Source organism: Rhipicephalus microplus, chromosome 2, assembly GCF_043290135.1.
Source record: "Rhipicephalus microplus isolate Deutch F79 chromosome 2, USDA_Rmic, whole genome shotgun sequence".
NCBI lineage: Eukaryota > Metazoa > Arthropoda > Arachnida > Ixodida > Ixodidae > Rhipicephalus > Rhipicephalus microplus.
In genome coordinates, this window is record NC_134701.1 from 295,455,981 (window position 1) to 295,482,837 (window position 26,857).

Consider the following 26,857-nt stretch of genomic DNA (forward strand, 5'->3'; position numbering starts at 1 on the left):
GAAGTATGCGTGCGCTGGTGTGGGACGGCAGCGGCAGAAGTGTGCAATGTGGCCAGCGATGCCACACGCGAAGCAGATAGGACGATTGTCTTGGGTGCACCACTCATTAGATGAACGAAAAAAGCGAGGTGGAGGCCTGTAAACTAAAGGCGAGGCCGGGGGAGGTGGCGCCGATAACGCGACTGGATGCGGTGGGGGCCGCGCGACCACAGCAGCACAACTGAGAGGTGAAGGTGGTGCGTAGCCGGCAGTTGAAAGATCAGATGGTACCGAAGTGCAAGGGTAAGAGGCCGGAACTGTAGGGAGGGCATCGCAAATTTCAGTGCGTATGGCCTGCTGCAGTGTCGAAGGGAGGCTTGTGGTGGGCGCGTCGCTATGCGGCAGTAGGGAGAGCTGTCAGGGGACTTCCTCCCTGATGAAGTCTTTAATCTGGTTCGACAGAGTTCCTTGGCGAATGCTGCCATTTGCGAGTGCGAAGGCAGAGATCGAATCTGGTGATGGGACACTCTGTCGAGCGATGGAATGCTGACGGTGCAATTCAACGAAGCTCGGGCACAGGCTTACGAGGACTGCCGCCATGGTCGGGCTTTTCGCCAGCAACATCTGGAATGTGCCATCCTCGATGCCCTTGAGAATCTGCTAAATTTTCTCTTCTTCAGGCATAGATGGATTCACACGCCTGCAGAGGTCAAGCACGTCCTCTATGTAACTAGTAAACGTCTCGCCAGGCTGCTGGGCTCGGTGGCATAGACGCTGGTTAGCGCGGAGTTTGCGGACCTCTGGTCGGCCGAACACTTCGGTCACGAGGGTCTCAAAGGTGGATTAGTTGGCGATGGCGGTTTCGCGGTTGGTGCGCCATAGCTTAGTGACGTCAGCCAAGTAAAAGATAGCATAGGCGAGCTTAGAGTCGTTGTCCCACTTGTTGCTGGCACTTACGCGTTCGTACAAGGAGAGCCAGTCTTAGATGTCTTGCTCACCAGTGCCGCTGAAGATTGGTGGGTCGCGCTGACGGGTAGTGCCGGGGCAGGTCGACGGGGCAACCAATGGTGCCGGCTGTGCTGGGATGGGCTGGTTGGCGACTGCGTCAGTCATGTTGTACGGTGGTCTTTCAGCCAACTTGTGAAAGCGGAGCTCCAGGTCTCCTTAGGGATCTCAGCAACCTCCACCAAATGCGATAATGTTCATTGAAACAGAGGAGTCGCAACGAGGTCGCGACGGAAAATGGGCGTACGGCAAGTCTGGCAAAGGCGGCTTAGGTTCTCGCGCAATCAGAGCACGGGATTTTTCTTTATCTTTGGAAGGCGCATACGCGCTAGTGCGTATGCTCCACTACACTACCAATATGGATAGAATAGTTAAAACAGCGGAGGAGTTTTACAGATATCTGTGCAGTAGCCGGGACAACCACGACCTTAATATAAGAGCTAGCAGTAACCCAGATGGCATCCCGCCAGTAATGATAGAAGTCAGAAAAAGCCTTGAAGGAAATGCAAAGTGGCAAAGCTGTCAGTGAGGTTCAGATAACACTAGATCTGCTAAAATACGGAGGATAGATTGTGTTAGAAAAACTAGCCACCCTGTTTACGAAGTGTCTTTTGACGGGAAGAGTATCAGAATCATGGGAATATGCTAATTGTGGTATCAGAGTTTCGGTTCCGGTTTTGGAACCGGTTGGCTGGCCCCTAAGTGGCGTTGTACATATGTATATAATGCTATTGAATATATAAGAACAAGGGTGACAGAAAAATTTCAACAAAGAAGTGCCTTATGCACCACGATAGACAAGGATGGATCAAGTGGTGCAATGGCTCCATTTTCACAACGAGAGTGGGAAAGGGCTGAGAAGAGGGTTCCTAGTAGTACATCAACAGGTCCAGATGGCATTCCAATTATGCTGATAAAGACATTGGGTCCGAAGTCTAAACAGATTTTGAGAGAGGCAGTGAGTAAAACAATAATCAGTGGTGAAGTCCCCGATGGATAAAAACTTAGCAGGATGAGCATGATCTATAAAGGAAAAGGGGACAAAGCTGACATAAACAACTACCGTCCTATAACAGTGACATCAGTGGTCTACAGGCTGGCAATGCAGATTATAAAGGAAAGATTGCAGGCATGGATAGAGGATGAGGGGGTGCTGGTGGAACTGCAGAATGGATTTCGAAAACACAGGAGGTTGAAAGACAATCTGTTCTTACTGACACAGTGCATCGAAATAGCAGATTTGGAACACAGACCCTGTGGCTAGCATTTTTAGATATCAATGGAGCGTACGATAAAGTGGTTCAAGAGGACTTGTGGGATATACTGTACACACTAGGTGTGGAAGATGGAGTCACTAATCTCTTAAAAGATATTTATAAAAGTAACAAGGTAGTCATAAAGTGGGAAAAGCAGGTATCCAAGCCCACAGAGGTAAAATGGGGGCTTATGCAGGGGTGTCCTCTGTCACCCTTGTTATTCATGATGTACCTACAAGGATTTGAGGCCAAATTAGAGGGAAGAGGACTTGGCTTCAACCTCTTTTTCGTCAAACAAGGAAAACTGATTGAACAGGCACTACCAGCATTGATGTATGCAGATGATATAGTGCTAATGGCCAACAACAGGGAAGATTTGCAAAGATTGATGGACAATCTGCAGTAATGAGGGAGATAGGTTGGATTTCAGATTCAGTAAAGAAAAATCAGCAGTCATGATTTTTAATGATAATGAAGGTAGTGAGCTTAGGATACAGGAGGTCACGCTAGAGATAACAAATAAATTCAAATATCTGGGCGTATGAATAAGTAATGGGACCGAGTACCTAATGGAACACAAAATATACGTGTCGACTAAAGGTAACAGGAATGCAGTGGCAATGAAAAACAAGGCACTGTGGAATTACAATAGGTATGATGTTGTGAGAGGAATATGGAAAGGGGTCATATGGTTCCGGGTGTGACGTTTGGTAATGCGGTCTTGTGCATGAGATCAGAAGTTCAAGCAAGATTAGAAATTAAGCAACGTGGAATAGGTAGGCTTGCTTTAGGAGATCATGGGAATACACCAAATCAGGGAGTACATCATTTGAGGGCAGAGAAGCTAGCAGCAAGATAAAATTTGTGAAGTGATTGAGAGAAATGGAGGAGGAGCGTTGGGCTGGGAAGGTTTTCAGCTACTTGTACATGAAGAATGTCGCTCACAATGGAGGAAGCAAACCAGAAAATTGGCGGGTAAATACTTAAAAAACAGGAGGGGGCCAAACCAAAAAGAACTATCAGTTAAGAAGGTGAAGGAAACGGAGACTGACATATGGAGAATTGGCATGACTAAGAAGTCCGCGCTAGAGATCTATCGAACTTTTAAGCAGGAAATTGCCAAATAAAGGATCTATGAGAATACTCGGGGTAGTTCTCTACTGTTTGAGGCCAGGACAGGAGTATTGCGAACCAAAACATATCGGGCCAAATACGAAGGGTAGACGCGGTATGCAATGCATGCGGAGAGGAGGAGGAAACTACCGAGCACTTGATAATGCTCTGTAAAGGGCTTCACCCTATAGTTCGGGATGATGTCGCAGAGTTTTTCAAAGCACTGGGGTTTGGAGACAGGGAGGGCAAATTAGACTTTAAGCGGGCAGAATTAACTAGAAGGAGGTTATCTCATTGGTGGCTAAAGTCAAGGCACGAGTGAAAATTAAACCCTCCACGGCAAAGTACTACTCCTCCACTTCACTTTCTAAAGGAAAAGAAAAGATAAATGTAGTTGGTGGTTCACTAAGTATTACAGCTAAGTGGCGTTTGCCGTCGCCCGATCTAAAGGGTACAGCCACATCAATCCATCCATCCAATAAGGTCCCTAGATGAAACAAGTTTTCATCTATGGACCTTAGTATATAATAGCATGCTTGTGTACATAAAGGAAGTTCCTGCTTGGCTACCGGCTGCTGTGTAACTCGTGTCGGCCGGCGCTTCAGCGCCGTGCCCTGTGTTCTCCGTGGGGCGTGTCCGCCGCATAATACTACATTTTGGCGACGAGGATGGGATTGTCCCTCTTGCGAACGACGACCAAGGGAGACACCCACTCTGAAGCATCCACCCTCTCATTGATGGCAGTCGACTCTAGTCGTTGCAGCTCGCTGGCAACTTGTTGCCTCAGCAAGAAGGGAAGATGACGCAGTTTGGCCGCCTCTGGCTGCACACCAGGTCAACGCTTGACACGGTGAACGTAATTCCATACAGTGCCGATGTCCGAAGAAAAGAGGTGGTGATACTCCTGTGGCGCATTTGCCGGAACTGCCGAGAAGTCGACGAGAGAACAAGTTAGGGTCTCTCCTCCTCTGATTATTTTCAGGGCTCCGATGGCGTCTAATTCCAGCAGCGAGGTGCCTTTGTCCGTGATGTAAAAGAGAATTGTGGCGCAGTTGCCGTTGTACGAGACTGTTGCCTTGAAATAGCCAAGATTATTTATGACTAGCTCCAAGTAATTTTGTAGAATGAGATGCGAAGATAGCAACTTGATATGCGAAAAGTTCCTCTTATAATCTTGGACGTTGAACAATGACACAGCTGCCCCTGTGTCGATGAGCTTCTTGAAAGTGGATCCATTGATCCGCATGGGAGGATGAAGAAGTCCAATAGTGCTGACCGTTTCGTCCACTTGCAGGACAGTAACTGTATTGGTCACCGTCGATGTGCCTTGATGACTGGTAGACTCCGTAGCAGTGCAGCAGGCCCGCGCGAGGTGTCCACGACGTCCGCACTGCAAACTCGCCCGGTTCCTGACAAGGCAAGCGGCGGAGTTGGCCCAATGCTGCGTGAGCCAGGCACCCGCGCGAGCCGGCGGCGAAGCTGGAGAGGCGTTGTCCAAAGCAGCGGAGGGCGAGAAGGTGCACGCAGGAGATGTCGCACCGGCGCCATCTTGCACCGAAGCTTGGGGTAGACGGCCGCCATTTGGCTTGGCATCTTGAATTGCTCGACCAGTTGAGCCACCATCTTGAACTGGACACTATGACACGGCATCGACTTGTTTTCCCGATAACTGTAGCAACGCGTGGTCGACGCACTCCTCCTCTCTCGCTGCGTCGAGCGCCTTCTGTAAGGTGAAGTCCTTGCTCATCTTGAAAAACGTTTTATGGAGGTGCGGCGACATGATGCCAGAGACGATTTGGTTTTAAGCTAGGATATCGGCCGCCGCGCCGAGTTCTGCTGTGCTGCTTACATCTTACATTCATGACGCTACCTAAGGATATTTCGGCGGATCGACGAGTCTGCGGACATTTACACGTGGGGCGGCTCTACATTTATTTCTGCATCCGGTCTGACTCGGCAGCAGCATGTTCCCCACAATTCCACCACCTCCGCTACTTCAATGCCCTGGCGTGCCTCCGATTTCGTAGAAGACTTGGCGTCGCGTCGTGCAACTGTATGTTGACGAGGCGGCCCCGGACGCTACGCCAGACGCGAAGACGGCGTTGCTGCTCAACGCGCTTGGAGTGAAGGGATTACAAGCATACAGGGCTGCTGATGAGCAGACGCTGCTTAACGGTGTCCAAGCTTCAGGAGATGGCGCAACATGCGACGCGTACCAGGGACCTTACGCGTACCAGGAGGCCTTGGCTGGATGCATACTTCGCGCCGCCTGAAGTCGCTTTCTGTGTACGGGCCCGATTCTGGTGGAGAGTTCAAGAACCGGACGACACTCGTCCAATTCATTATAGCGCTGCGGCGGTTGGCCAACAACTGCAATTTCGACACCGCAGCAGAGAAAATGGTACAGGACCAGATTTTGCACGACCTGCGTGACGCCGACTTGCTTGGGTCATTCGTTCAGATGGGGGACGCTTTCACAGTCCAGACAGCGTTGGAACATGCCCGGGAAGACGAGCGGGTCGACTGCGCGTTGCATGCCAGCTGGCTGCTCTGCCGGCTGACTCGATTACGCGACGCGAGCATCAATGCCGCGGCATTCGTCCTCCTCGACCCATGCTGTTACGTTATGCTACCAACCCTGCTGAGCTGTCAGCCCCTCCGAGTGCTGCAGAAATCTTGTCCATTGTACCAGTTCACACTTCGACTTCACGTATAGTGACAATTCCTGCCCATGCTGAGAGTGTGCTCGCTTGTGCTGCATCTGTCAGCGTCCCAGCTGGTCGTGCTCCTAACGCACCTGCTCTTGCCGTGTTGCCGGCAGTTGAGCGTACCATGGTTCAACGACTGGGAGTGCTTTTGTGAGGGTGACTGTTCCGATCCGGTCTGCCGCTGCTGACCATACTCTTTCTGCATTAGCTGTTCATACTTCGCTAGTGCCTGCTCCCGTTCTACATGCTGCTCCTCTTGCTCCTGCTGGACTTCTTCAGACTGGTGATCATCTTCGGGAGACTTTGTCTATTCAGTGTCCACCGGAGGCGCATCCGCCAAGCGTTCAAGCCGTGATTCGGGAGTCAGTCTCTATTCTACTTGCTGAAGAGGTTCTTTCGCTGGTCGCGTCGACCCCAACCCTGTCCGTTCCTGCTCTCGGCACGGGTTCTGCATCGGCGGCACTGAGCCATGCTTTATCGGAGCGTCGTTGCCTGCCTATTCCGGCCCCGAATATGCTGAAAGTACCCTAGATACAGAGCTAATGGGCCTATTCATTCGCTTCACCAGACAGCTGTGGATGGCAACAATTCAGATGCCCGTCGTTGAAATGGCACCGCTACAGGTGTCAGCGCCGTACATTTAAACATCGCAGTGACTATGCGGACATCCTCTCGCGGAGGAGGGAATGATAAGCGGTATATTTCGCACTGTGCTTTGCTTTCATGTGCCTTGCTTGATTTGATAGTGTGCTTGCTGTACATTCGTATTCTTCGTTGTGCTATGTGAAGTGTGTGCTTGTGTTACGTGTTACCCCCCCTCATGCTTTCTATTTAAGGGGGAGATGAGGATGTGATGTTATTCCTTCTCAAGTGTGCATGACTTTAGCATTTTCGTCTGTTTGCTGTGTAATTCTTCATGCTGTTGTATTGTACATTTTCTTACTCTTCTGTGTATTATGTGCAATTTATTTTTCTGCATTACATGTACGTACATTCGTCAGGGTGGTTTACTTTTTGTTTTAGTGTGCATGCTGTACATTTTCGTTCTATGTTAGTTTTGAATCATGTTAAGTGGTAAGACCCCGAATGCTCTGTATTTCAAGGGGGCGATGATGTTATCGGGGTTTCAGTTCCGGTTTTGGAACCGGTTGGCTGGCCCCTAGGGGGCATTGTATATATTGTTACACCCCATCGTAACAATATGTATATAATAGCATGCTTGTGTACATAAAGGAAGTTCGTGCTTGGCTACCGGATGCTGCGTACCTCGTGTCGGCCGGCGCTTCAGCGCTGTGCCCTGTGTTCCCCATGCGGCGCGTCCGCCGCACGATATTACACTAACATCATCCTAATACAAAAGAAAAAAAGATGACAAGGACTTTAAGAATTACAGGCCGATCATCTTGCTCTCCGTCGTATACAAGCTATTTACAAAGGTAATTGCTAACAAAATGAAGACATTAGATTTCAATCAATCAAAGAATCAAGCAAGATATCGTACTGGCAACTCAACAATGTGGTATGTGTGCAAGATATATCGAATGTTGAATTAACCTGCAGATTGTATAGAGGTGTTTGATGAATTAGTGAAAATGAAGCGTTTTTAAACCATCAAAGTGGTGTTAGTAGACCCCCAATGTGGTTTTTATGAATATGTATTTCTTTAATTCTGAATAAAATGGTTGTAGAAAACAGACGCGTGGCTGTGTAGTAGAAACCCGCTTGCCCCGCAAACTCCCCGAGTTCGACCGCTCCTCAGACCCAGAATTTTTACTTTTTATTTTATTCCCATTTTTCTCAATTTTTGGTCACGCCCAAGATGATTATTTTTCATTCACAACCAACGAACTGACACCGACGCCAAAATTTCTGCGAAACGAACTCTAACGGTGTCGCGTTAAAAATGGGCACAGATGCTGTGCCGCATAGTTAGGTGGCTGACTCACAAGTCCAAGATAGATGAGCGACATTTTGAGGCGGACGATAATGTCAAATATCATAAGCACATTATAAATGGAAATTAAATACTTCTGTCTCGAGTAAATGGGCGCTAGTGCCAAGGACCCTCACCCTTTTCCCGCTCTGCCAGAGCGTATCGCAAAGGCACATGTGACGACAGGAACAAGGAGGCCACAAAAAAAACCTGCTAGAGATAAGCTCATGCCAGAAAATGAAATAGGGCTGTCATGGTCACGGAGTCGGTTGAGTGATTCTAGCAACCACGCATCTCCGGCAGATCAGACGTCTCGTCAGCTAAAACGTTCACGCTCAATGAAGGAATGAACGTCTCGTTGCCTTCCGCGTCCTGGAGCCAAGAATTATTCGATGATGCCGTGACAGGGATGACGTGCGATGTTTTCTACTGCAAAAATCATGTACCAAGAGTTGCTACTACAAAAAAACTGTTATTGTTGAACGAGATGGCAATTCGAGATTGTGTCCACAACCACTCGTGTTCACATAAAAAAAACTGTACGCTGTTTACAAAGCGGCCCACTAGCTTTAGCTGCAGGTGCCTACGGAGGCCACTGCAAGCCAGAAAGCCTGCAAAGGTGGTGAAAACCCTAAAACAAAACGTTCGCAACCTCTCGAAAAGGTTTGCCCGTGGGCTACCGCAAAAAGGGAGAAACATGAGAGGATGCTGGCTCTTGAGCGAAAACTTTCCACAGTTTCAAATGAGGGAATTGAAAATACCTTTGCTGAGCTTCCTCATTTGCTAATGCTTTCATTTATGACATCACTCAAGTAACGAGTGCCCGGGAATAACCCAGCGAAATTATCATAACTACAATTTTTAACACTATCACGAGAGAATTCTCTCGCGAAAAAGATGGCTAATAACTAAGCATTATAAAAAAAACTTGCCAACTGGAGCAAACTGTATTTCTAAAAAGTGTTTCCATTGTAGCGCAGTGGCCATTCGGCTGGGACAATTTACAGGCCGATGAACAGTGGAAAGAACGTGAAAGATGCGCAGCGGATTACAAAAACCAGAATAGAAGGAAGATCTCATACGAACTTTTCGTCCTATGTACTTCTAATCTGGCATCTCGTGTTTCGCGCAGTTTATTTTTCTAATGTATTACAAACTAGCACCCGACCCAAGCTTCTTGGGCCTGGCCGATTCCACCCAAAAACAGCGTTCCGGGGACTGTCGCTAAATAAACAAGTAAATAAATAATAATTAGTTTCCCGGTTAGAAAGGCTTCTGAACTTTAGTGGTGATTATGGAACAAACGTTTTACAAATTTTTGTTTTTGAAGTAGTTGAGTTTACCGTGCAAGTGTCCATGGCGAATCTCGGTTATCACGGCTGGTGAGAGCTGCGACAATGCGGATCACTTGCGCTGCAGCAGACGATGCGTGCACCTTGAAGTGAAATAGCGCACTGTATAGGCTACCTAAAAGTAGCATATACAGTAACGCTAAACGAATGGATGAATGGATAGAGTCATGTGGCTGTACTCTTTAGATTGGGCGGCAGCTAACGCCACCTAGCTGTAATATTTAGTGAACCAACAACTAGATTATATCTTTTTTTTCCTTTAAATAGTGAAGTTGAGGACTGGTACTTTGCAGTGAAGGGCTTAATTTTCACTCGTGCCTTGACTTTAGCCACCAATCAGATAACCTCCTTCTAGTTAATTCTATCCACCTAAAGTCCATTTTGCCCTCCCTGTCCCTAAACCCCAGTGCTTTGAAAAACTCTGCACCATCATCATAAACTTTAGGGTGAAGCCCTTTACAGAACATGATCAAGTGTTCGGCAGTTTCTTCTTCCTCTCCACACGCACTGCATACCGCGTCTACCCCTTCGTATTTGCAGGCACTGCGCCGTGCTCCCGACCGGGTTGCAGAAATTAGGTGCCTTTTCTCATCTTCTAACCACTACCACCACCATCTATTTGGCCCGATATGTTTTGGTTCGCAATACTCCTGTCCTGGCCTCAAACAGTAGAGAACTACCCCAAGTATTATCACAGCTCCTTTTCTTGGCAATTTCTTGGTTAAATGTTCGACAGATCTCTAGTGCAGACTTCCTAATCATGTCAATTCTTCACATTTTGGTTTCCGTTTCCTTCACCGATAGTTTTTTTTTTGATTTGGCCACCTGCTGTTTTCTATGTATTTACTCGTCAATTTTCTAGTTCGCTTCCTCCATTTTGTATCGACATTCTTCATGTAGAAGTAGCTGAAAACCTTCCTAGCCCAACGCTCCTTCCCCAATTTCTCTCAATCGCTTCTCAAATTTTATCTTGCTGCTAGCTTCCCTGCCCTCAAATGATGTCCATCCCATATCGCCTTGTACTCCCTGATTTGGTGTATTCCCGTCCCGTGAGCTCCTAAGGCAAGTCTACCTATTCCACGTTGCTTAATTTCTAATCTTGCTTGATCTTCTGATCTCATGCACAAGACCCCATTTCCAAACGTCAGACCAGGAACCATGACTCCTTTCCATATTGCTATCACAACATCGTACCTATTATGTAATTCCACTGTGCCCTATTTTTCATCACTGCTGCATATCTGTTACCTTTAGTCGTGGCGTATATTTCATGTTGCCTTAAGTACTCGGTCCCATATTTGCTTATTCATACGCCCAGATATCTTTATTTATCTGTTATCTCTAGCGTGACCTCCCGTATCTTTTGCTCACTGCCTTTGTTATCTTAAAAATCATGATTGCCGATTTTTCCTAGCTGAACTTCAAATTTAACATATCTCCGTCATTATCACAGATGTCTATCAATTCCTGCAGATCTTCCTTGATGTCGGCTATTAATACTATATCATCTGCATACATCAATGCTGGTAATGACTGTTCAATGTGTTTACCTTGCTTGGCAAAAGAGAGGCTGAATCCGCGTCGACGTCCCTCTAATTTGGCTTCCATAGTCCCTGGAGATACAGCATAAATAACAAAAGTGACAAGAGACATCCCCGTCGAAGCCCGCGTTGTATCTCTGTAGTTTCAGATACCTGTTCTTTCCATTTGATAACTACCTTGTTACTTTTATAGATATCCTTTAGAAGATTAGTTATTCCATCTTCCACGTGTAGTGTGTCCAGTATTCCCCACAACTCTTCTTGAATCACACTATCGTAAGCTCCCTTGATCTCTAGAAATTTCAGCCACAGGGACCTGCGTTCTTCTTCCGCTATTTCAGTACACTGATCAATTAAAACAGATTGTCCTCCAACCTCCTTCGTTTACGGAACCCATTTTGTAGTTCTCCCAGCACCCCGTCATTCAGAATATCTGTAGTCTTTCCTTTACTATGTGTATCACCAGCCTGTAAACTACTGATGCGACTGTTATAGGACGGTAGTTGTTTATATATCGGCTTTGTCCCCCTTTCCTTTATAGATCATGCTTATCCTGCTAAGTTTCCATCCATTGGGGACTTCACCACCGATTATTGTTTTGCTCACTACCTCTCTTAATGCTCGCTTAAAGTTTGGTTCTAGTTTCTTTATTAGCATGATTGGGATGCCGTCAGGGCCTGTTGATGTGCTATTAGAAACCCTCTTTTCTGCCCTTTCTCACTCTCGTCCTAGTTGAGCCACTGCGCTAATTGCTCCACCCTCGCCCGGTATGACACACGCAGCACTTCTTTGGTGTTAAAATTTTTCCGTCACCGTTACTCTTATAAAGTATTCCATTGCCTCATTCCCTTCTAGCCAAACCCCTTGAACTGTAGTTAAAAACCTGTGTTCCATGTGTAAGGTCTGGCGTTTCAGGCCAGGGGGGTGAGTCTTCTTTGTCGCAAAAGGGCGCGCTTCCTAAAGAGCCGATTCTCGGGAGACGATAATTCCGGTGCAAGGAAGCCCGTTATGGTAAGAAGATCGTGGTCGGTCGCCGCTTTTGACAACCAGCTAGGCACCTCGCAGCCAGCGAAGTGCCGGCGGGCGACATGAGGACAGCTGGTGTATTGGCACCCATCCATCAGGATTAGAGTCCGCGGGACAGCTGTCACGCTGGACAGTGTATTCATCTCACAGTAATGGCAGGGGGCTCGCAGCCAAACAGCGCCACCATTGTGTGCGTTAGCACACTTCGCGGGACGTAGTGTGCAGGCCGGTCCTTTTGTCTGTCCCTATCCGACCGATAGGTCGAGTGCTTGAATAAGAGAGCGAGAGGAGAGGACGGCAACAAATGTGTTTAGTCTGTGCAATAAACGGACTGAATTGTTTTGGTTGGCTGTGAGGAGAATCGGGTGGGGCAACCGAGGGGCTAAAACCTGGCTCCCGTTTCCTCATGGTCGTTCTGGTCCAGCAAAGAGTGCTCTGCACTATCGGCTCTGCCGAGGCAACATGCGACGGTTCCAACGGTGAAGAGTCTTGTAAATATGTACACAAGTTGCTGTACATAAATTCGAGTTGTTGCAACGTATCAAAAGGCGCTGGTCTCCATTCTTTACAAGGAGCAGCAGCTACGACAAGACAAGACGGACACCAAGCAACCAACCTTCCACTCAAATCCCTTCTATAGCAACAGCCGCTACGCAGCTGGGAGAGCTCTGCTCAAGGGAACAGAGGGAGTGGGTAGAAGGTCGAGTTTTACTCCATGCTTGTCTTATTACTCAGAGAATCGAGATGATTCCAAAACTTTGTAGATGCCTTTCTATTTTTTTGTTTACTTCAGCCATCTATTGGGCCCTCTTTCTTCTAATCTTTTTCACTGATCAGATTGGACGTTTCCCTTCTGCAGCTCAAAAAGTTATCCCATTTTCTTTCGACATCATCTTCCGATTCACTCCTTTGTTTAGCGTACCTGTGTTCCCTGGAAACTTCGTTACGTGTTACTATGGCTGTATTAACTTCCTCATCCCTCCAGCTCTTGTGTTTGTGTCTCTTTTTCTCGGTTGATTTGACTCGTAGCTTAGCAAGCTCTAACTCAAGCAATCCAGTTAGATTTGAGTACGTCCACTCTGTTTTAATATCCTCGGTGATTTTCTCAATCTCTTTTGTTGCTATATATTTCTATTTGCCTTTCTGAATAAATATTACCATGTTTTCACTCGTAATGCCACCTTTCCGAATTCATTTCTCTTCTAAAACTCAGCTTGATACGTTTGTGATCACTAGCCAAACTTCTTGACCCATATTCATTGGTGTTCATCACCCTTAGCCGATCATACATCCTATCTGACATCATTGTATAATCTACCGAGGACTGCAGCCTTCCCACCTCCCATAATATATGCCCTTCGCACCTCTTGGTACTGTTGCAAATGAATAAATCATGCCTTTCACGCATATCCACTAGAATTGTGCCTGTTGGGCCAGTATACCCATCCATATCTTCTACGCGCGCATTCATATCTCCAAGTGTAATTACCTCGCACTCTTCTCCTAGTTCGTCAATGTCACTTCCTATGCAATGCATCATTTCTTAGTTTTCCTCTCTGGCTTTTGCCCCTGTCCACAAGTATACAAAACCCAGAAGTGTCATCTGCCTTGCCATTTTCCCTTTTAGCCATAAATGTGCCTGCACTCCTGCATGATTCTTAGCCAGTCTGTACTTTTATGAATAAGCGCTCCAATACCACTCCCCTTTCTGCTGCCTTCTGTTTTATTACATTATTCCCATGCATAGTCCGCATTGTTAGGTGGTTGTTCCACGTCCCTAAGATGTGTTTCTACAAAACCATATACCATCGGCCTCTCCTCCCTTGGCTGTTCTTCTATCTCTTCCCACTTCAGCCTATTCCTGCCGCCCAGCATGTTAATATAGCCTACGTCTGAATTGGCTCAGCCCTCGTGGCTGCGTCGATTTCTGCCCCGGACTCTATGTGTCGTAGATGTTGGTGCCCCTTTGGAATCGTATCTGTCTATACCACCTGTTAAAAGGTTTCCCTGCTTCTTTTCCTCATTAATAGCTGACCTGGACCACTAAGGGCCCGAGGGATCCCAAAAAAGCTGTTGCATGTCCTGCAAGTCCCCAACCCACCTCATGACCTAGCCTCCTATCGAAGTGAATTCTGTCTCGTTGAAACCCACCCCATCTATGCACCTCTCTGTTTATTTCGACTACTCCAAAGCCTTTATTTCGACTCCTTTGCCATATCTCCTTGTTTGCATCGACAACCGTTCTTTGCAGGTTGCCACGACGCACCAGTACCTCCGGTATCGTGCATACCACTACCTGTACCTGAGGGGTAATGGCGCGCATGTCATCAACCCCTTTCGCCAATATGCTCACTAGTCCTGCCGATTTCTTATTCAAGACATCGTTTAGAGCGGCCGTAATTGTTCATAAGTTTCATCTATCAGCTTTAGTTGCGAGTTTCGAGCTCACTTGCCTCATCACAGCTTCAAGCTTATGTCCTCAAGACGTCCCTACTGAAACCTTCTTGTCCGATCTTACCTTCTCTTTCATTGCTTCTGCATAGCATTTAAATTCAAACCCCCGGCGATTATCACGTGTGGCGACTTTTCCGTTAAGGCTGGTGCCCACCGGCGACTAGCCGCGGTCGCGCGACCATTTGCGACTGGTCGCAAGCAGTCGCGAACGGTCGCAAAGCGACTGTTTTGGCCAGTCGCTTCCTGACCGATTTTTTGGTCACGCGACTGCAGTCGCAAAACAGTTTAACCAATCAGCGAAAACCAGAAGTGACGTCAGCCTTTGTTTACATCCGGCCACCTCGTATGTTTTTTTTTCTCGTTGCGCTTGCCCACTGCCGTGAGGTACGAACGACACGTACGTTCCTCCATGGATTTTTCCTCGCATCAGGCGAATGCCACCACGGCCAGCTTCGGGTACTCGGCCGAGCTCCTCATCGACGCGATTAAAATGTACCCATATCTGTATGACAAGCGGCACCCTTCTTTTAAAGATCGGACAAAGGACCGGGCTTGGGCAGAGATCGGAAGCATGTTCGGCATGTCAAGTACCGAGATTTTTTGTTTGGGTAGCTATATAAGCAAGAACAGGTGTGTAGTGCATGGCTGGCATTGCCAATGAATGAACAATAAAAATATTGGTATTTGTACTGAAAGGTTTTAGTTTGCATGAGATGTATTGACTGTGATGTATGCGAGCGCAGTTGTGTGCACGTTTGTTCTCGTGACTTTCCGAGTTTAACATCGATATCGACATGACAGAACATTGTATAGCTGATAATAAAGCTCAGACGTTCGAAATACTGCTCGCAGTTGCCAACTCACCTAGCGCATGCTCCTTGCTGTGTTTGTACGTCATCTTCTGGCCAAGGGAATGTGTGCTTTTGTGAACGTGCGGCATTTGCAATGCATAATATCTAGTACGCGGTGAGGGAAGGGGGGGGCGTTACGCTTTAATTCTGCCTATGCATTGCAGTTGTGCTGTTTTAAAAAAGAATGCAAAGTAGCTTCTGCTTTGAGCGCATTTTGTGCACTCCATAGAGGAGCGTGTAATTAAGACATACAAAACATGTTTAGCAGCACTCTCAAATGTCCGGATTTGGGAGTCAGGCATGCTGTTGATGCCAAATGACATGCAATCGTAAAAAAAAAAAAAGATATGGTAGTGTTCTAGTGGCTGGGCGAACACTGAAGAAAAGCACAGATGGGGGAATTTATTCCTCTGTAATGTGGCCCATATCTAATCCTTATTTCTTCACAACTGTTGCTTTGCTCTCCTGTGTTTTTGTCTATTGGTGCTTTTATATTTCGATTATTCCTTTATTCCCAGAGGTTATATCTCTCCGCTTCCAACTGTGCCTCGTTTTTGTTTTGTTTGTTCCTATATATTAAAGTCAATTTTTCATATCTGCTTCTATGTGTTGGTATGTTTTCATGTTTTGGTCCCTTTATTTTCTTATATTTTCCTTCCTCTCGCTCTCTCTATGTTACACTTTGAGTCATATACTATGTTTGTTGCATTTCTTTCTCTCAAAAATTGTCATCTTGCTCTAGTTAGTTTCATCCTTCTTTTCAAGTTATTTAACATGTTTGCTTTTGTTTGACAACAATCGCTCCCGCTGTACACGACAGTTTCGCTTGTCCTATACCAATGGTATATACTCACCTGTGGAGTTTTGCAAAATGCAGTAATGCTTAGAAAGTTTCACTCTGAAGGTGATAAAGACATCATGTGCTGGTTCATGAAGTAGACTTTTTGCAAGTGAACTTCAATTGCCGACAGTATAAACAGCCTATTTGTTACAATAGCTTGGCAGACATGCTTACCTTCAAGAAACAGTGTACATAACTCTTTGCGCAACTAATCATTGCGTCAGCTGTGATATCGTGCACATGTAGGTGGACGGTTGAAAACACTAGGTTGGCGGCATTTCTGGATCCCTCGGCTGCAGGTTCCCTCAATCATGGGCAGAGATTTTGCAATGTTTAAGCCCCTACCAATACTTAAGTTTAGATGGCATGCGATTCATTTTGATGCCCAATATTCAGATTTCTAGGGTGCTGCAGCCAAAATGATCTGGGCAAAGAAAATAAAGACCGCTCACAATTGTGCTGAAATAAAGTAGAAAATTTATCAGCAATACAGTATGCACAATACATTCTTACAGCAAGGGTTTTGTTTTCAGGTGTCCTTGTTGAGAAACGATTTAAGAACCTGCGTGATATCTTCAAAAGCAAACAACAAGACATACGTGAAAGACAAAGAAGTGGAGCCGGAGCAGCCGACATTCCAACAATAAAATGGCCCCATTTTGAGGCCATGCTTGAATTAATGGAAGGAGAATCTGAGCCTGTGGCTTAAGTTCAATATTAGCTGTCTATTGAGTACTAAACAAAAAAAAGTTGATTTAATTCACATGACTGTTATACATACACATAAATACACACATATCAATACACATAAGTACACTGCACATAAACATAGAAGTCCCAAGAGGTAATTCACAGTTGGCGTGCATGTGATCAAGAACATGGTGGCAATGGGCTGTTTTGATGTCGAGTAATTGTGGCTACAGCTACGAAGAATAACTCTGTGCATCATTCTTTCAGGGTACTGTGCAACATGAGTGTCATTGACCAAAGGTAATGAATAATGCTTACCCTCCATTGAACAGAAAATGAAATGTTTTGGTTAGCATAGCACAATGCATTAGCACAATGCAAAAAATATAGCATACCGTACAAGTAACACATGGACAGCTTCACAAAACAGAATATTGAAGACAGAACAGTAAGAATGAGAGAATTGAGTGTACTTTCTGTGTCATTCTCGGCTCTCATTTACCAAAAGAAGGAAGGCTTAGTACAAAATCTAAAAATCTAAAGAGATCGCTTATTGCATGTGTCATGAGGCTGTTCATAGACAAGCATTGCACATATTCATTACAAGAATGCAGCATAAGTACTTATATTGTAGCAAAACCGTGAAAATGCTTTAAAGATGCAAACAATAGCACTGACAGAATCACATATTGCATGTTCTCTTGCAGTAGCCACATCACAGCAGAAGAGGCTAACGAGAGGTGAGCATGCACAAAAATTTTCGGTACCATGTGCATGCACTTGAAGCTGTACACGCATGGACTTGAACCTAGAAACATTATTTTTTATTACTAGGTGATTGTACTTTGCAAAACTATGAAAAATACAAGCGCACTTGAAAGGCGGTGTTCAGGTCGTTAGTTTGCCCAAGCCACTGCATTTTTTTAAATACATTCAGCACTCAACACTGAAAAGCACTCAGGAATACATGAGGGCACAGGCATTTTTTCTGTGTGAATGTGGTTATTGTAAACGTCAAATATTTTTGAAAAAGCAAAGTATTCATCAGCGACAGGCCGCAATTAAGCAAACTAATGCATTATCTGCATACACTGGCAACACATTCATGTCAATTCGTTATGAACAAGTGCCCAGCGCTGATTGCAATACAAGTGAGCTGAATAATGTGAAGCATTCACTCATTCCTAGCAGTAAAATGATGCTGCAAAAGTCGTATGCAGCATGTGTTCAAGAAACATAATGACAGCAGGCACAGTTTCATCAGACACATCGTTTGCACAGCCATTTAGTATTGACTGTATAAATTTCATTCACATAGCCAGTGAGATATTGTTGCGGGGTTAGAGACTTTTGTACAAAATGCGTTTACAGGGGAAAACCCACAGGCAAGATTCACAATGGCTGATTAACACCCTCGCGTGCTTATCAGCTGCTTGAGTTCTTCCTCTACCTTTACTTCATCTTCGTGACAATATCTCTTGTTCTCATTTAGATGCACAGCCTACATAGCATTTTATTAACATAATAGGCACATTAAACTTCTGTATGCACACCTTCCATACAGCAGTGCTCAATCAAGAGGTAATGCAAGTGTAAAATAAACCTCGTGTTGAGTGAAATCATAATAGCATTTTAACTCCCGAAGAATGCCTAAAACTGTTTATGTACTAGTGGCATCATCAAATACATAGAGAGAAGTTTTCATCACTGCAGATCACCACCTCGGCCAAGCCATGCAGCGGAACCGGAACGTACCCCTGATACGGCTGAGGAGACTGGTGTCGACACCTGCAGCAATGAGTAAAACCTTTATGAATCCACCTAAGTAATGACAAATGAAGGGCATGCATAGATAGCCAATCTATTAAATCTTAAAAACATGTTTTGTAACCTTCTTCATGTTCTAGCACATTTGTAAAATGTGCCTAATGTTTTCACACCAGATTCTGCTGCATGCAATTGTAACACTTTATAAGTTGTATAATAATACTGCCTCCTTCTACAGTGATGATTCAGCAACCACCTCAAGAGAGCAGCCACCATCAAAACGGTGTGTAAACGAAAAAATTATTTTAGGTACTCCTGGCAAGAGATCACAATCACAACTTTTCGAAAAGGATCTCTTTCTGTACATTTAAGCAATATGTATAATTCACTGCAGGTCACGCTCGTCAAGACGACAACGGACCTGCGAGGGCGCTAGGTGAGATATACCGCTAACTCTTAGAGGATAAACTTGCAGATTTTTTTCTAACAATCCTGCGCATGCTATAAAATACAAAACTTTATAAGGTTAACGCTCGGTCAAGTTGGTACACAGACATAGTAACAAAAAAGAGTGTGAGAACGACAAGGTAGAAACAGAAGAAACAGGATAGAGCACTTCTTATTTATATTTATTTATACATGTACCTACATCGCCCTTACGGGCATTATTGTAGGGGGGAGAACAAGCAAAAGAATACAGTACAGTCGATATACCGAAAAAGATGGTTGCGGATAAAAGGCTGTATCGTTTGAAAGAACATAGTCATAACAAAGTGAAACAACAAAGTGAAACAACACTGTCATAAATAAGACATCAAATTGCAAATACAAAGCAAAACGTTGAAAGAGAAGAGTGCTATTGGTAACACAGGGCAATAAAAACAAAAGAAAATAATTAGTACGGAATGCATCAGAAATGTACAGTAATGATTAGTTCAACAAAAAATTGTGCAAATTTTTAACAAAAGATAAGGGAGGCGCAGAGACAATTTCCTCTGGCAAGCCGTTCCACTCATGCGTGTTTCTTGGAAAAAAGGCGTATTTGAATGCGTTGATAATGGAAGTGTATTCACGCAGTTTTAAAGAATGGTCAGTACGGGGTGACACATAGGTAGGTGGCCTTATATACTGATCCTTGTCGATGCCTGTTTTGTTCATGAATATGCTGTAAAATAGGGACAGTCGTAGGTATTTTCGCCGGTCAGCTAACAGAGGCCATTGCAATCCTGAACGAATGTCAGCTGATCTTATGGTAAAGTTATAACTGCTTGCCACAAAGCGTGCTGCGCGTGCCTGTACACGCTCCAGGGCTTCTATATTTGATTTTGTTGAGGGGTCCCAGGCACTGCAGGCATATTCTAATATGGGACGCACATTGGATATGTATAGTGTTTCTTTCAACTTAGTTGGTGCCTGTCTGAAATTGCGCCTCAAAAAATTTAGCACTCGACTAGCCTTTAATGTTAAGTAATTAATATGAGCGTTCCAAGATAGGTTGGCAGAAAAAATGACCCCTAGATATTTATATTCTGTTTCAACCGGCAAGGTAGCCCTGGCCATGACGTAATTTGAAATCCGAGGCTGTTTTTTGTTCGTAAACCTCACCAATTTACACTTCGACAGATTTAGTGTCATTCTCCATGAATCACACCAAGAAACTATGGAGTTCAAGTCATTCTGCAATTGAACGGTGTCCGCTTCAGAGGTAATGTTACTGTAAATGCAGCAATCGTCAGCATACAATCGAACACGGCTAGAGAGATTGTCGGAGATATCATTTATAAAAATAAGAAAAAGCAGGGGCCCCAAAATTGACCCTTGCGGCACTCCTGACAATACACCGACGCTTGATGAGCACACACCGTCAAGAATCACGCACTGCTGTCTTTCTGAAAGGTACGCCTCAATCCACATGAGAAGGACATTAGGTATGCCTAGACAATGAAGCTTTTGCATCAACAACACATGTGACACGGAATCGAATGCCTTCTGGAAATCCAGAAATATACAGTCAACCTGAAGGCCTGAGTTAATAGAAGCTGCAATGTCGTGCGTGAACTCGACCAGTTGTGTATCGCACGAGAAACCCGCCCTGAAACCGTGTTGAAATGGGGAAAAGAAGTTATTACTTTGAAGATGATTCATTAGGTTTGTGTAAATGATATGTTCGAGTGTCTTGCAGCACACGCTTGTCAGAGAAATGGGCCTGTAGTTACACTTTTTTGTTTTATCTCCGCTTTTATATACTGGGGTTACGTTGGCATTTTTCCAATCAGCCGGTAAAACGCATTGTTCAAGCGACGTTTTGTACATGAGAGTTAAAAAAGGGGCGATAGACACTGCGCAGTTTTTCAAGACGAAGTTGGATATACAGTCAGGACCAGGAGCAGAGTGAACATTTATTTTTTCCAACAAGAGCATGACACCGCGTTCGGAAATTTCTATGTCGTTCATTTGCGGGAGCGAGCCATCATTCTGGCATAGACTACATGTGTTAACTGGATGCGAGAACACAGACTGAAAGTATGTATTGAAACCCTGAGCTTTGGCTTCCATGTTAGATTCGTAATTTATCCCGTCCATGATGTCAGGAATAGTGGGTCTAGAATTACTTTTATTTTTCACGTATTTCCACACTTCCTTGGGTTTGGTTTTAAGTTTCTCGCCTAGATCACAAAGGTACATTTCTTGTGCTCTGCGCATAGCTTTTGTCACCATTTTGCCTATCTCTTTCATTTTTGAAAGCAACGCAGGATCAGGCACTTGGCAATACTTTCGATACAATCGATTCTTTCTATTTATCTTTGATCGGAGTTCCTTACTGAGCCATGGTTTATCATTGCGTCGCTTGGCCGAAATGATACACGAGGAAATGAAAGCTTGAGTCAAGGACATTATCTTTGTTTTGAAGAAATTCCACTGCGCATTCATGTCTAACGATGAACTATGCGATTGGAACTCAGGAAAAATGCATCCAGTTCACGCGACAGTGATGGGTAGTCACCTTTTTCATATGAGAACACTTTGCGGGGTGCCTGAGCGCGGCGGTTTTTAGCACTACAAGACATTTTAGTGACAACAACTTCATGGTCGCTGATACCTGGGACTGTGACAACAGAGGATACAAGATCCGGTTCACTGCACAAAAATAAATCAAGAATGTTTGCACTGTCACCACCAATTCTTGTTGGCGTTCGACAAATTGAAATAATGAGTGGGCATTAATCATCTCCCTAAAGGTAGTATACAGGAAAGACATTGTGTTTAACACGGGTTTAAAGGACTTCCATTCTACATCCGGGAAGTTAAAATCGCCTCCGAGAATTACGTGCGTTGTTCGCAAACTTAATAAAACGTTGCTCAACTGAAAGAGAGGATGGGCAGTTCTTATACTGGGCGGCCTATAAAATGAGCCAATGGCAACGGAAGAACCGTTTTGTAGCAAAATTTTACACCAGACAGTTTCGCATGAGTCGGCTTCAATGCTTATAGAATTACTAGCTATGCTATCTTGAATGAGAACAAATACACCACCACCATAGCAATTACGGTCTTTCCTATATACGGTATAGCCAGAGGGAAACATTTCGCTGTCGCTAATTGTGTTGTAGAGCCATGATTCTGTACCAATGACTACGTGCGGATTTGTTGATTCTATCAAGGAACTGAACTCTATAGTTTTATTTTTGAGGCTTCTGCAATTTACTACAATACATACGAGATCGTGTTTGCCAGATGGTTTCTTTTTACGGTAAGCTGCATTCGTTAGTGGCTATCGAGTATCCCTGGTCACGGTGTCGGTTTCAGCATTATATACGAAGGTTTGGTTGCCTATTTTCATTTTATTAAAATGCAACTTGTATTCTGCTTTACGGTCTTTGGCGAACTGAATCAGTTTCCTCTTTTCCTGTCGAACTTTACTGGAATAGTCCTCACTCAACGCGAACTCAGTTCCTTTCAGCTTTGAGGCAACAGCAAGCACACGTTCTTTGTCTTTAAATGACAAAAACCTCAGAATTATGGGCCTTGCCTTAACCGCTGTGTAGCGTCCTAGCCTGTGAGCTCTTTCAATGGCAGCAGTGCTGATTGCCACGTTCAGTTTTTCGGAGCAAAAGGCAATCACTTGAGCCTCTGACTGAGCCCACGTTTCATTTACAGTATCTGGAAGGCCATAAACTATCAAATTGTTTCTTCTAGATCTGCCATCTAGGTCTTCATACGAGTCCCGTAATTTGGCGCAGGTATCAGCAAGATCTTCATTTTGAGCGAGTAGTTGCGTTACGTCATCCCGTAAAGGGGACACGTTATCTTCCACGAGCTTGACCTTTTCTGCCAGTTGCGATAGCTTTTGTTCGAGTGCTTGTTGGTCGGCTCGAATGGAACGAATTTCCGAAAGAATTTCAGTCTGTTGCTGTTGCATTGACGGTAGTGTCATGATGACATCAAACATTTCTTTTTCTTGTTGGGATGTCAGAGGGCCCGGGTTTTGTTCTACATCCCCAGATAGAAGCAGCAACATTCGAGCGACACGCATGCATGACAAAAATTTTGCACCCAGCAGGAAAACATTTTGAATAATCGTAGTCGACAGCGAGTTGGGATCTGGCACCAATTTTTTAAACGGCTTTCCGTTAACAAGGCAATAAGAATAACCAACCTGAAAAAAGGCGAGCCGTGAGTGACTGACAGCCATGCCGGTGCCAGATCCCAAAGTGGGTGGTTGCAGTAGTCACTTAAGTAGCCCTGCGCCGTCCTGTAGCGTCCCGGGTTGCCAGACGAAGTAACGGTAGCCGGACGGTGCCGACAGCGCTAGCACATCCAGCGGTGAGGAGCAATCCGACAACAGTTGAAAAGCCGGGCAGATATCCGGGTTTGTGCCGTCATCGAAGATAGGACACGTTGTTGCTCCAGAACCAAGGAAAATTGCCAGCATCTGCGCAACCCGAAGAAAGACGAGCCGTGAGTGACTGACAGCCATGCCGGTGCCAGATCCCCTTACTTTAAACTTACTTTAAACTGATGTTTTTATTGTGGGCACATTTATACTAAGGCAGACAGAACCCATGTAACTATTGTAATATTTAGGCGTTAATATCAGAACATCAGCACTCTGTCCCAAAACACGAGTGTTCGTTTCAAAAATCAAAAGCCCATTTATTTCTCACAGAGAGGTAGACGCCCTATTGACACATTTATCTTTTAAGTGTGCTATTTAATTTGCTTCAGTTCCTCTATATTTTTTTCTTTCTTAGTGCCGAAAAGCACAAACATCAGTTGAAAGTCAGTGCTCTGTCTTGTTTCTTCTGTTTCTACCTTGTCGTTCTCACAGTTTTTTTTTGCTAAATGGTGCTTCACGAAGTAACAATGCAACCTTAAAGCATTCATATGCATGAATCGCAGATCACACTTGCTTTGCAGCAATGCAGGAGAGGGCACAAGCCATGAAGCTGTGGCGCAAGCGTGCATGGAGCACCTTGAAAACATCAGAGCGAACAAGGGGGTCATCAAAAAAGATAACATTGCTTTCTTCGCTTTACGTACCGATGCATGCCTCAGAGAGCTACCAGTGCACATTGCACAAGATGTAATGCATGCAGTAGAACTTATGCTGTATGAAGCAGAGGCAAAATTGCATCAGACCAGTGAAGCAAATTGAAGTGTTTGAATAATGTCAATGACACCCATCTTTTTTTATCTTGTGTTCACTTTTCTAGTCTCAACTTAAAGGGGTCATGACTGGTCACTCAACAATTGACGGTTGTCAGCAAAAAACAAAACTACAGAGTAAAATGTGCTAGTACACGTGTGAAAAGGGGCCTTAAGAGATCATTTTAATCAAAAATATGCCGTAGAAGTGCTCGGCTCCTAAAACTCAACCTACCACAAGTGACCGCCATTTTGTCATGGCATGCGAGACGTCACAAGCCGAAGGAGCAATGGCAAATGGTATACGCATTGCACATTCACAGGACCCATTTTGACATCTGAAATTATTTGCTGCAAGTACCAGCGCTACATTGCTGACACAGTAGCCATGTTTCGACCCCTGGAAGTCATTTAGCTTTAGTGGAGAGTTCAACAATGCGAAAAAATTTGAATGCAAGCGCAGTTGACGACGGAACATGACCGTCTGCCAGAATGCACACTGTGCAGCAGCTTGTCGAGCAAGCGGTTCGTGATGTCATGGATAGTGAGTGCGTCAGTATTGCCCAACTGTCAGGCGACTAGCTCGTTTATAGAAATATGCGATTAAAAATTAGCAGCTTGACCAAATCGCTCGAATTTTGCCAGCTTGTATGTGAACATACAAGAATCAGCTCATACAACACACATTATGGTTGAAAATTGGGTGTCATGACCCCTTTAGGGCAACTTATTTCTGTGATAAGTGTAGTGATAACCGTGCAATAACTCAAATATTTTAACATGAATTATTTATTTTTGTGTTTTCATGGTTATATTTGGACATGACAATTTTTCCTGTAATGTATCTGTTGTGTCACGGGTGATTTTTCTCTTGTTTGTTTAGCTTAAGAAGATGCTATGTACATAAGTTCTGTAAGCAATAAAATGCATTTACAACCCACCTTCACCTTGTACGCCTCAAGTGCTGTTCACCACTTTGTCCTGCCAAGGCACCTGACCGTCTGTGACGAAGTAGTGCGCCAATTCATCTCGCACTTCCTTGGCATACCTAAAACACATAAGTGCCATGTGAAATTTCTGTCGGCACAGCCATGATGGAAGACACACACTGTAAAAGGAGCATGCTGAGCTTAAAAATCTCACGCATAGTTGCATTTCAGTGTCGTAGTCATGACGCTACATTGCCAAAGTGTTCCTCATTTTTATGTATTAATGAGCGCTACCTCTGCTGTCTATTTTCTACGGCATCATCACAGCTTCTGATAGAATGCATATTTACTGACTAACTTTAGAAATTTCGATATGTCAAGTTCCATGACAGCTAAGGTCAGCAACTGCTCGCATTTGGGCAAAACCATTGTACACTTTTGAGAGAACGATTGCGCTGTACAGTTAAACCTAATTAGGGCTGGTGCACACCGGCGACTAGGAGCGGTCGCGCGACCATTTGCGACTGGTCGCGAACGGTCGCACTGCTTGTGCACTTTGCAAGCTGTCGTATATGCAGTGAATATTTCTGTGCGTACACATTTTGGCGAATCATAAGCATGCATCAACCTTTTCATGGAAGAGCGTACGTGCTCATATCACTCAGGTTGAAGAAGGGCAACCTAAACGTACCTGTAGCAATTTGCTTAGCATGGATTTCTGAAAAGCTGTAAATTCAAGAACCTATTTCGCAAAACGTACATCACTTAAGTCTATTGTTTAAATTCCTTTCACACAATGTGCTACCGTCCACAATACGTTTTGCCACTGCGCTACTGTCCACAGTGTATTGGGTCACTGTCAATTTAACAGAACATACGTAAAATTGTAGCAAGGTGCAGGGGTTAAACGCTGCTCATGTTTGTGAGAAATTTCGCATGTGTACTTGTGCAAACACACACCGTCGTGCATGCAGATACATAAAGGGTGGTTGGTTGAACCTCCTCCCTCCTCGATGCTGAAAAATATTTTTGGCATGAATACTCTTTGAGTTCCTTGAACAGCACATCAATTTGCCCTAACAATTTGTGCATAATTGTACTCGCAAAGCTGAGGATTGTGTTTCACTTATTTTATAAGATCATAATTGCGCTCTATATAGTACCTGTGCATCAGGATAACAGAAAACGGGAACTGACACGTCCACAATGTAATGTCATTGTGTAGCGCAGAATCCCATTTTCTGTGATTTCACAAGTGGAAACCACGTACTAATTACGCAATAAGCCACAACAGATGGTTTTGAAATATTCACCACCTGAGATTCTTAACGTACGTGCGCAACAAACGCGCCAACTTAAGTGCATTTCGCGTCCACCTAAAGGCGATCGATGCGGCCGTAATCAAACCCGTCATTTACGCCTAAACTTCCGACCGCAGTAACGACTGCACCATCGAGCCCGCATACGTCATAAATGCAATTCGTTCTATCCGCCCAAGCGAAACTTCCTTACAAGCGAAGCGCAGCCACAAGCCACAGCATATTAATCTTCAAACCACACGCTCTTACCTAATGGTCATGGCCAGGCAGTCGTGCGCCGAAATTGTAGGCCGGTGGTTTGTGTCCTGCTTGGATATTGCGGGGCGCAGCAGTTCGAGCAAAGTATCGAACGTTCGTGGCGGCATCCGCATGAAGCTAACCACCAAAAAAAGAATGAGATAACATGTTATGCACTATCTTATAAGCACGTAAAACAACCATAAACTT

The 26,857-nt window shown here is 44.8% G+C and overlaps 2 protein-coding genes across 2 annotated transcripts; one reads left to right on the plus strand and one right to left on the minus strand.

Moving 5' to 3' along the window:
* Positions 1 to 4,002: 4,002 nt before the first annotated feature.
* On the minus strand, positions 4,003 to 4,599 carry LOC142795433 (uncharacterized). The gene is made up of 2 exons (XM_075886055.1): positions 4,222 to 4,599; positions 4,003 to 4,176 (listed from the first exon to the last, which is right to left on the minus strand). The coding sequence occupies exons 1-2, from the start codon at positions 4,597 to 4,599 to the stop codon at positions 4,003 to 4,005; spliced, it is 552 nt and encodes a 183-aa protein (XP_075742170.1).
* Positions 4,600 to 16,921: 12,322 nt separating this feature from the next.
* On the plus strand, positions 16,922 to 25,106 carry LOC142783499 (uncharacterized). The gene is made up of 6 exons (XM_075882296.1): positions 16,922 to 17,049; positions 17,457 to 17,489; positions 18,463 to 18,549; positions 18,755 to 18,799; positions 18,911 to 18,952; positions 23,935 to 25,106. Exons 1-6 carry the CDS (start codon positions 17,030 to 17,032, stop codon positions 24,170 to 24,172), a joined length of 465 nt encoding a protein of 154 aa, XP_075738411.1. The 5' UTR covers positions 16,922 to 17,029; the 3' UTR covers positions 24,173 to 25,106.
* Positions 25,107 to 26,857: the final 1,751 nt, after the last annotated feature.

Excerpts from the sequence above, each read along its gene's own strand:
- LOC142795433 (XM_075886055.1), bottom strand. The coding sequence starts at position 4,599 with ATGCGGATCAATGGATCCACTTTCAAGAAGCTCATCGACACAGGGGCA. Across the intron at positions 4,177-4,221 it reads TTTCTTCGGACATCGGCACT|CCAGAGGCGGCCAAACTGCG; the intron begins GTATGGAATTAC and ends CCTGGTGTGCAG.
- LOC142783499 (XM_075882296.1), top strand. The coding sequence starts at position 17,030 with ATGAGTGTCATTGACCAAAG. Across the intron at positions 17,490-18,462 it reads GCAGAAGAGGCTAACGAGAG|ATCACCACCTCGGCCAAGCC; the intron begins GTGAGCATGCAC and ends TCATCACTGCAG. Across the intron at positions 18,800-18,910 it reads GAGCAGCCACCATCAAAACG|GTCACGCTCGTCAAGACGAC; the intron begins GTGTGTAAACGA and ends AATTCACTGCAG.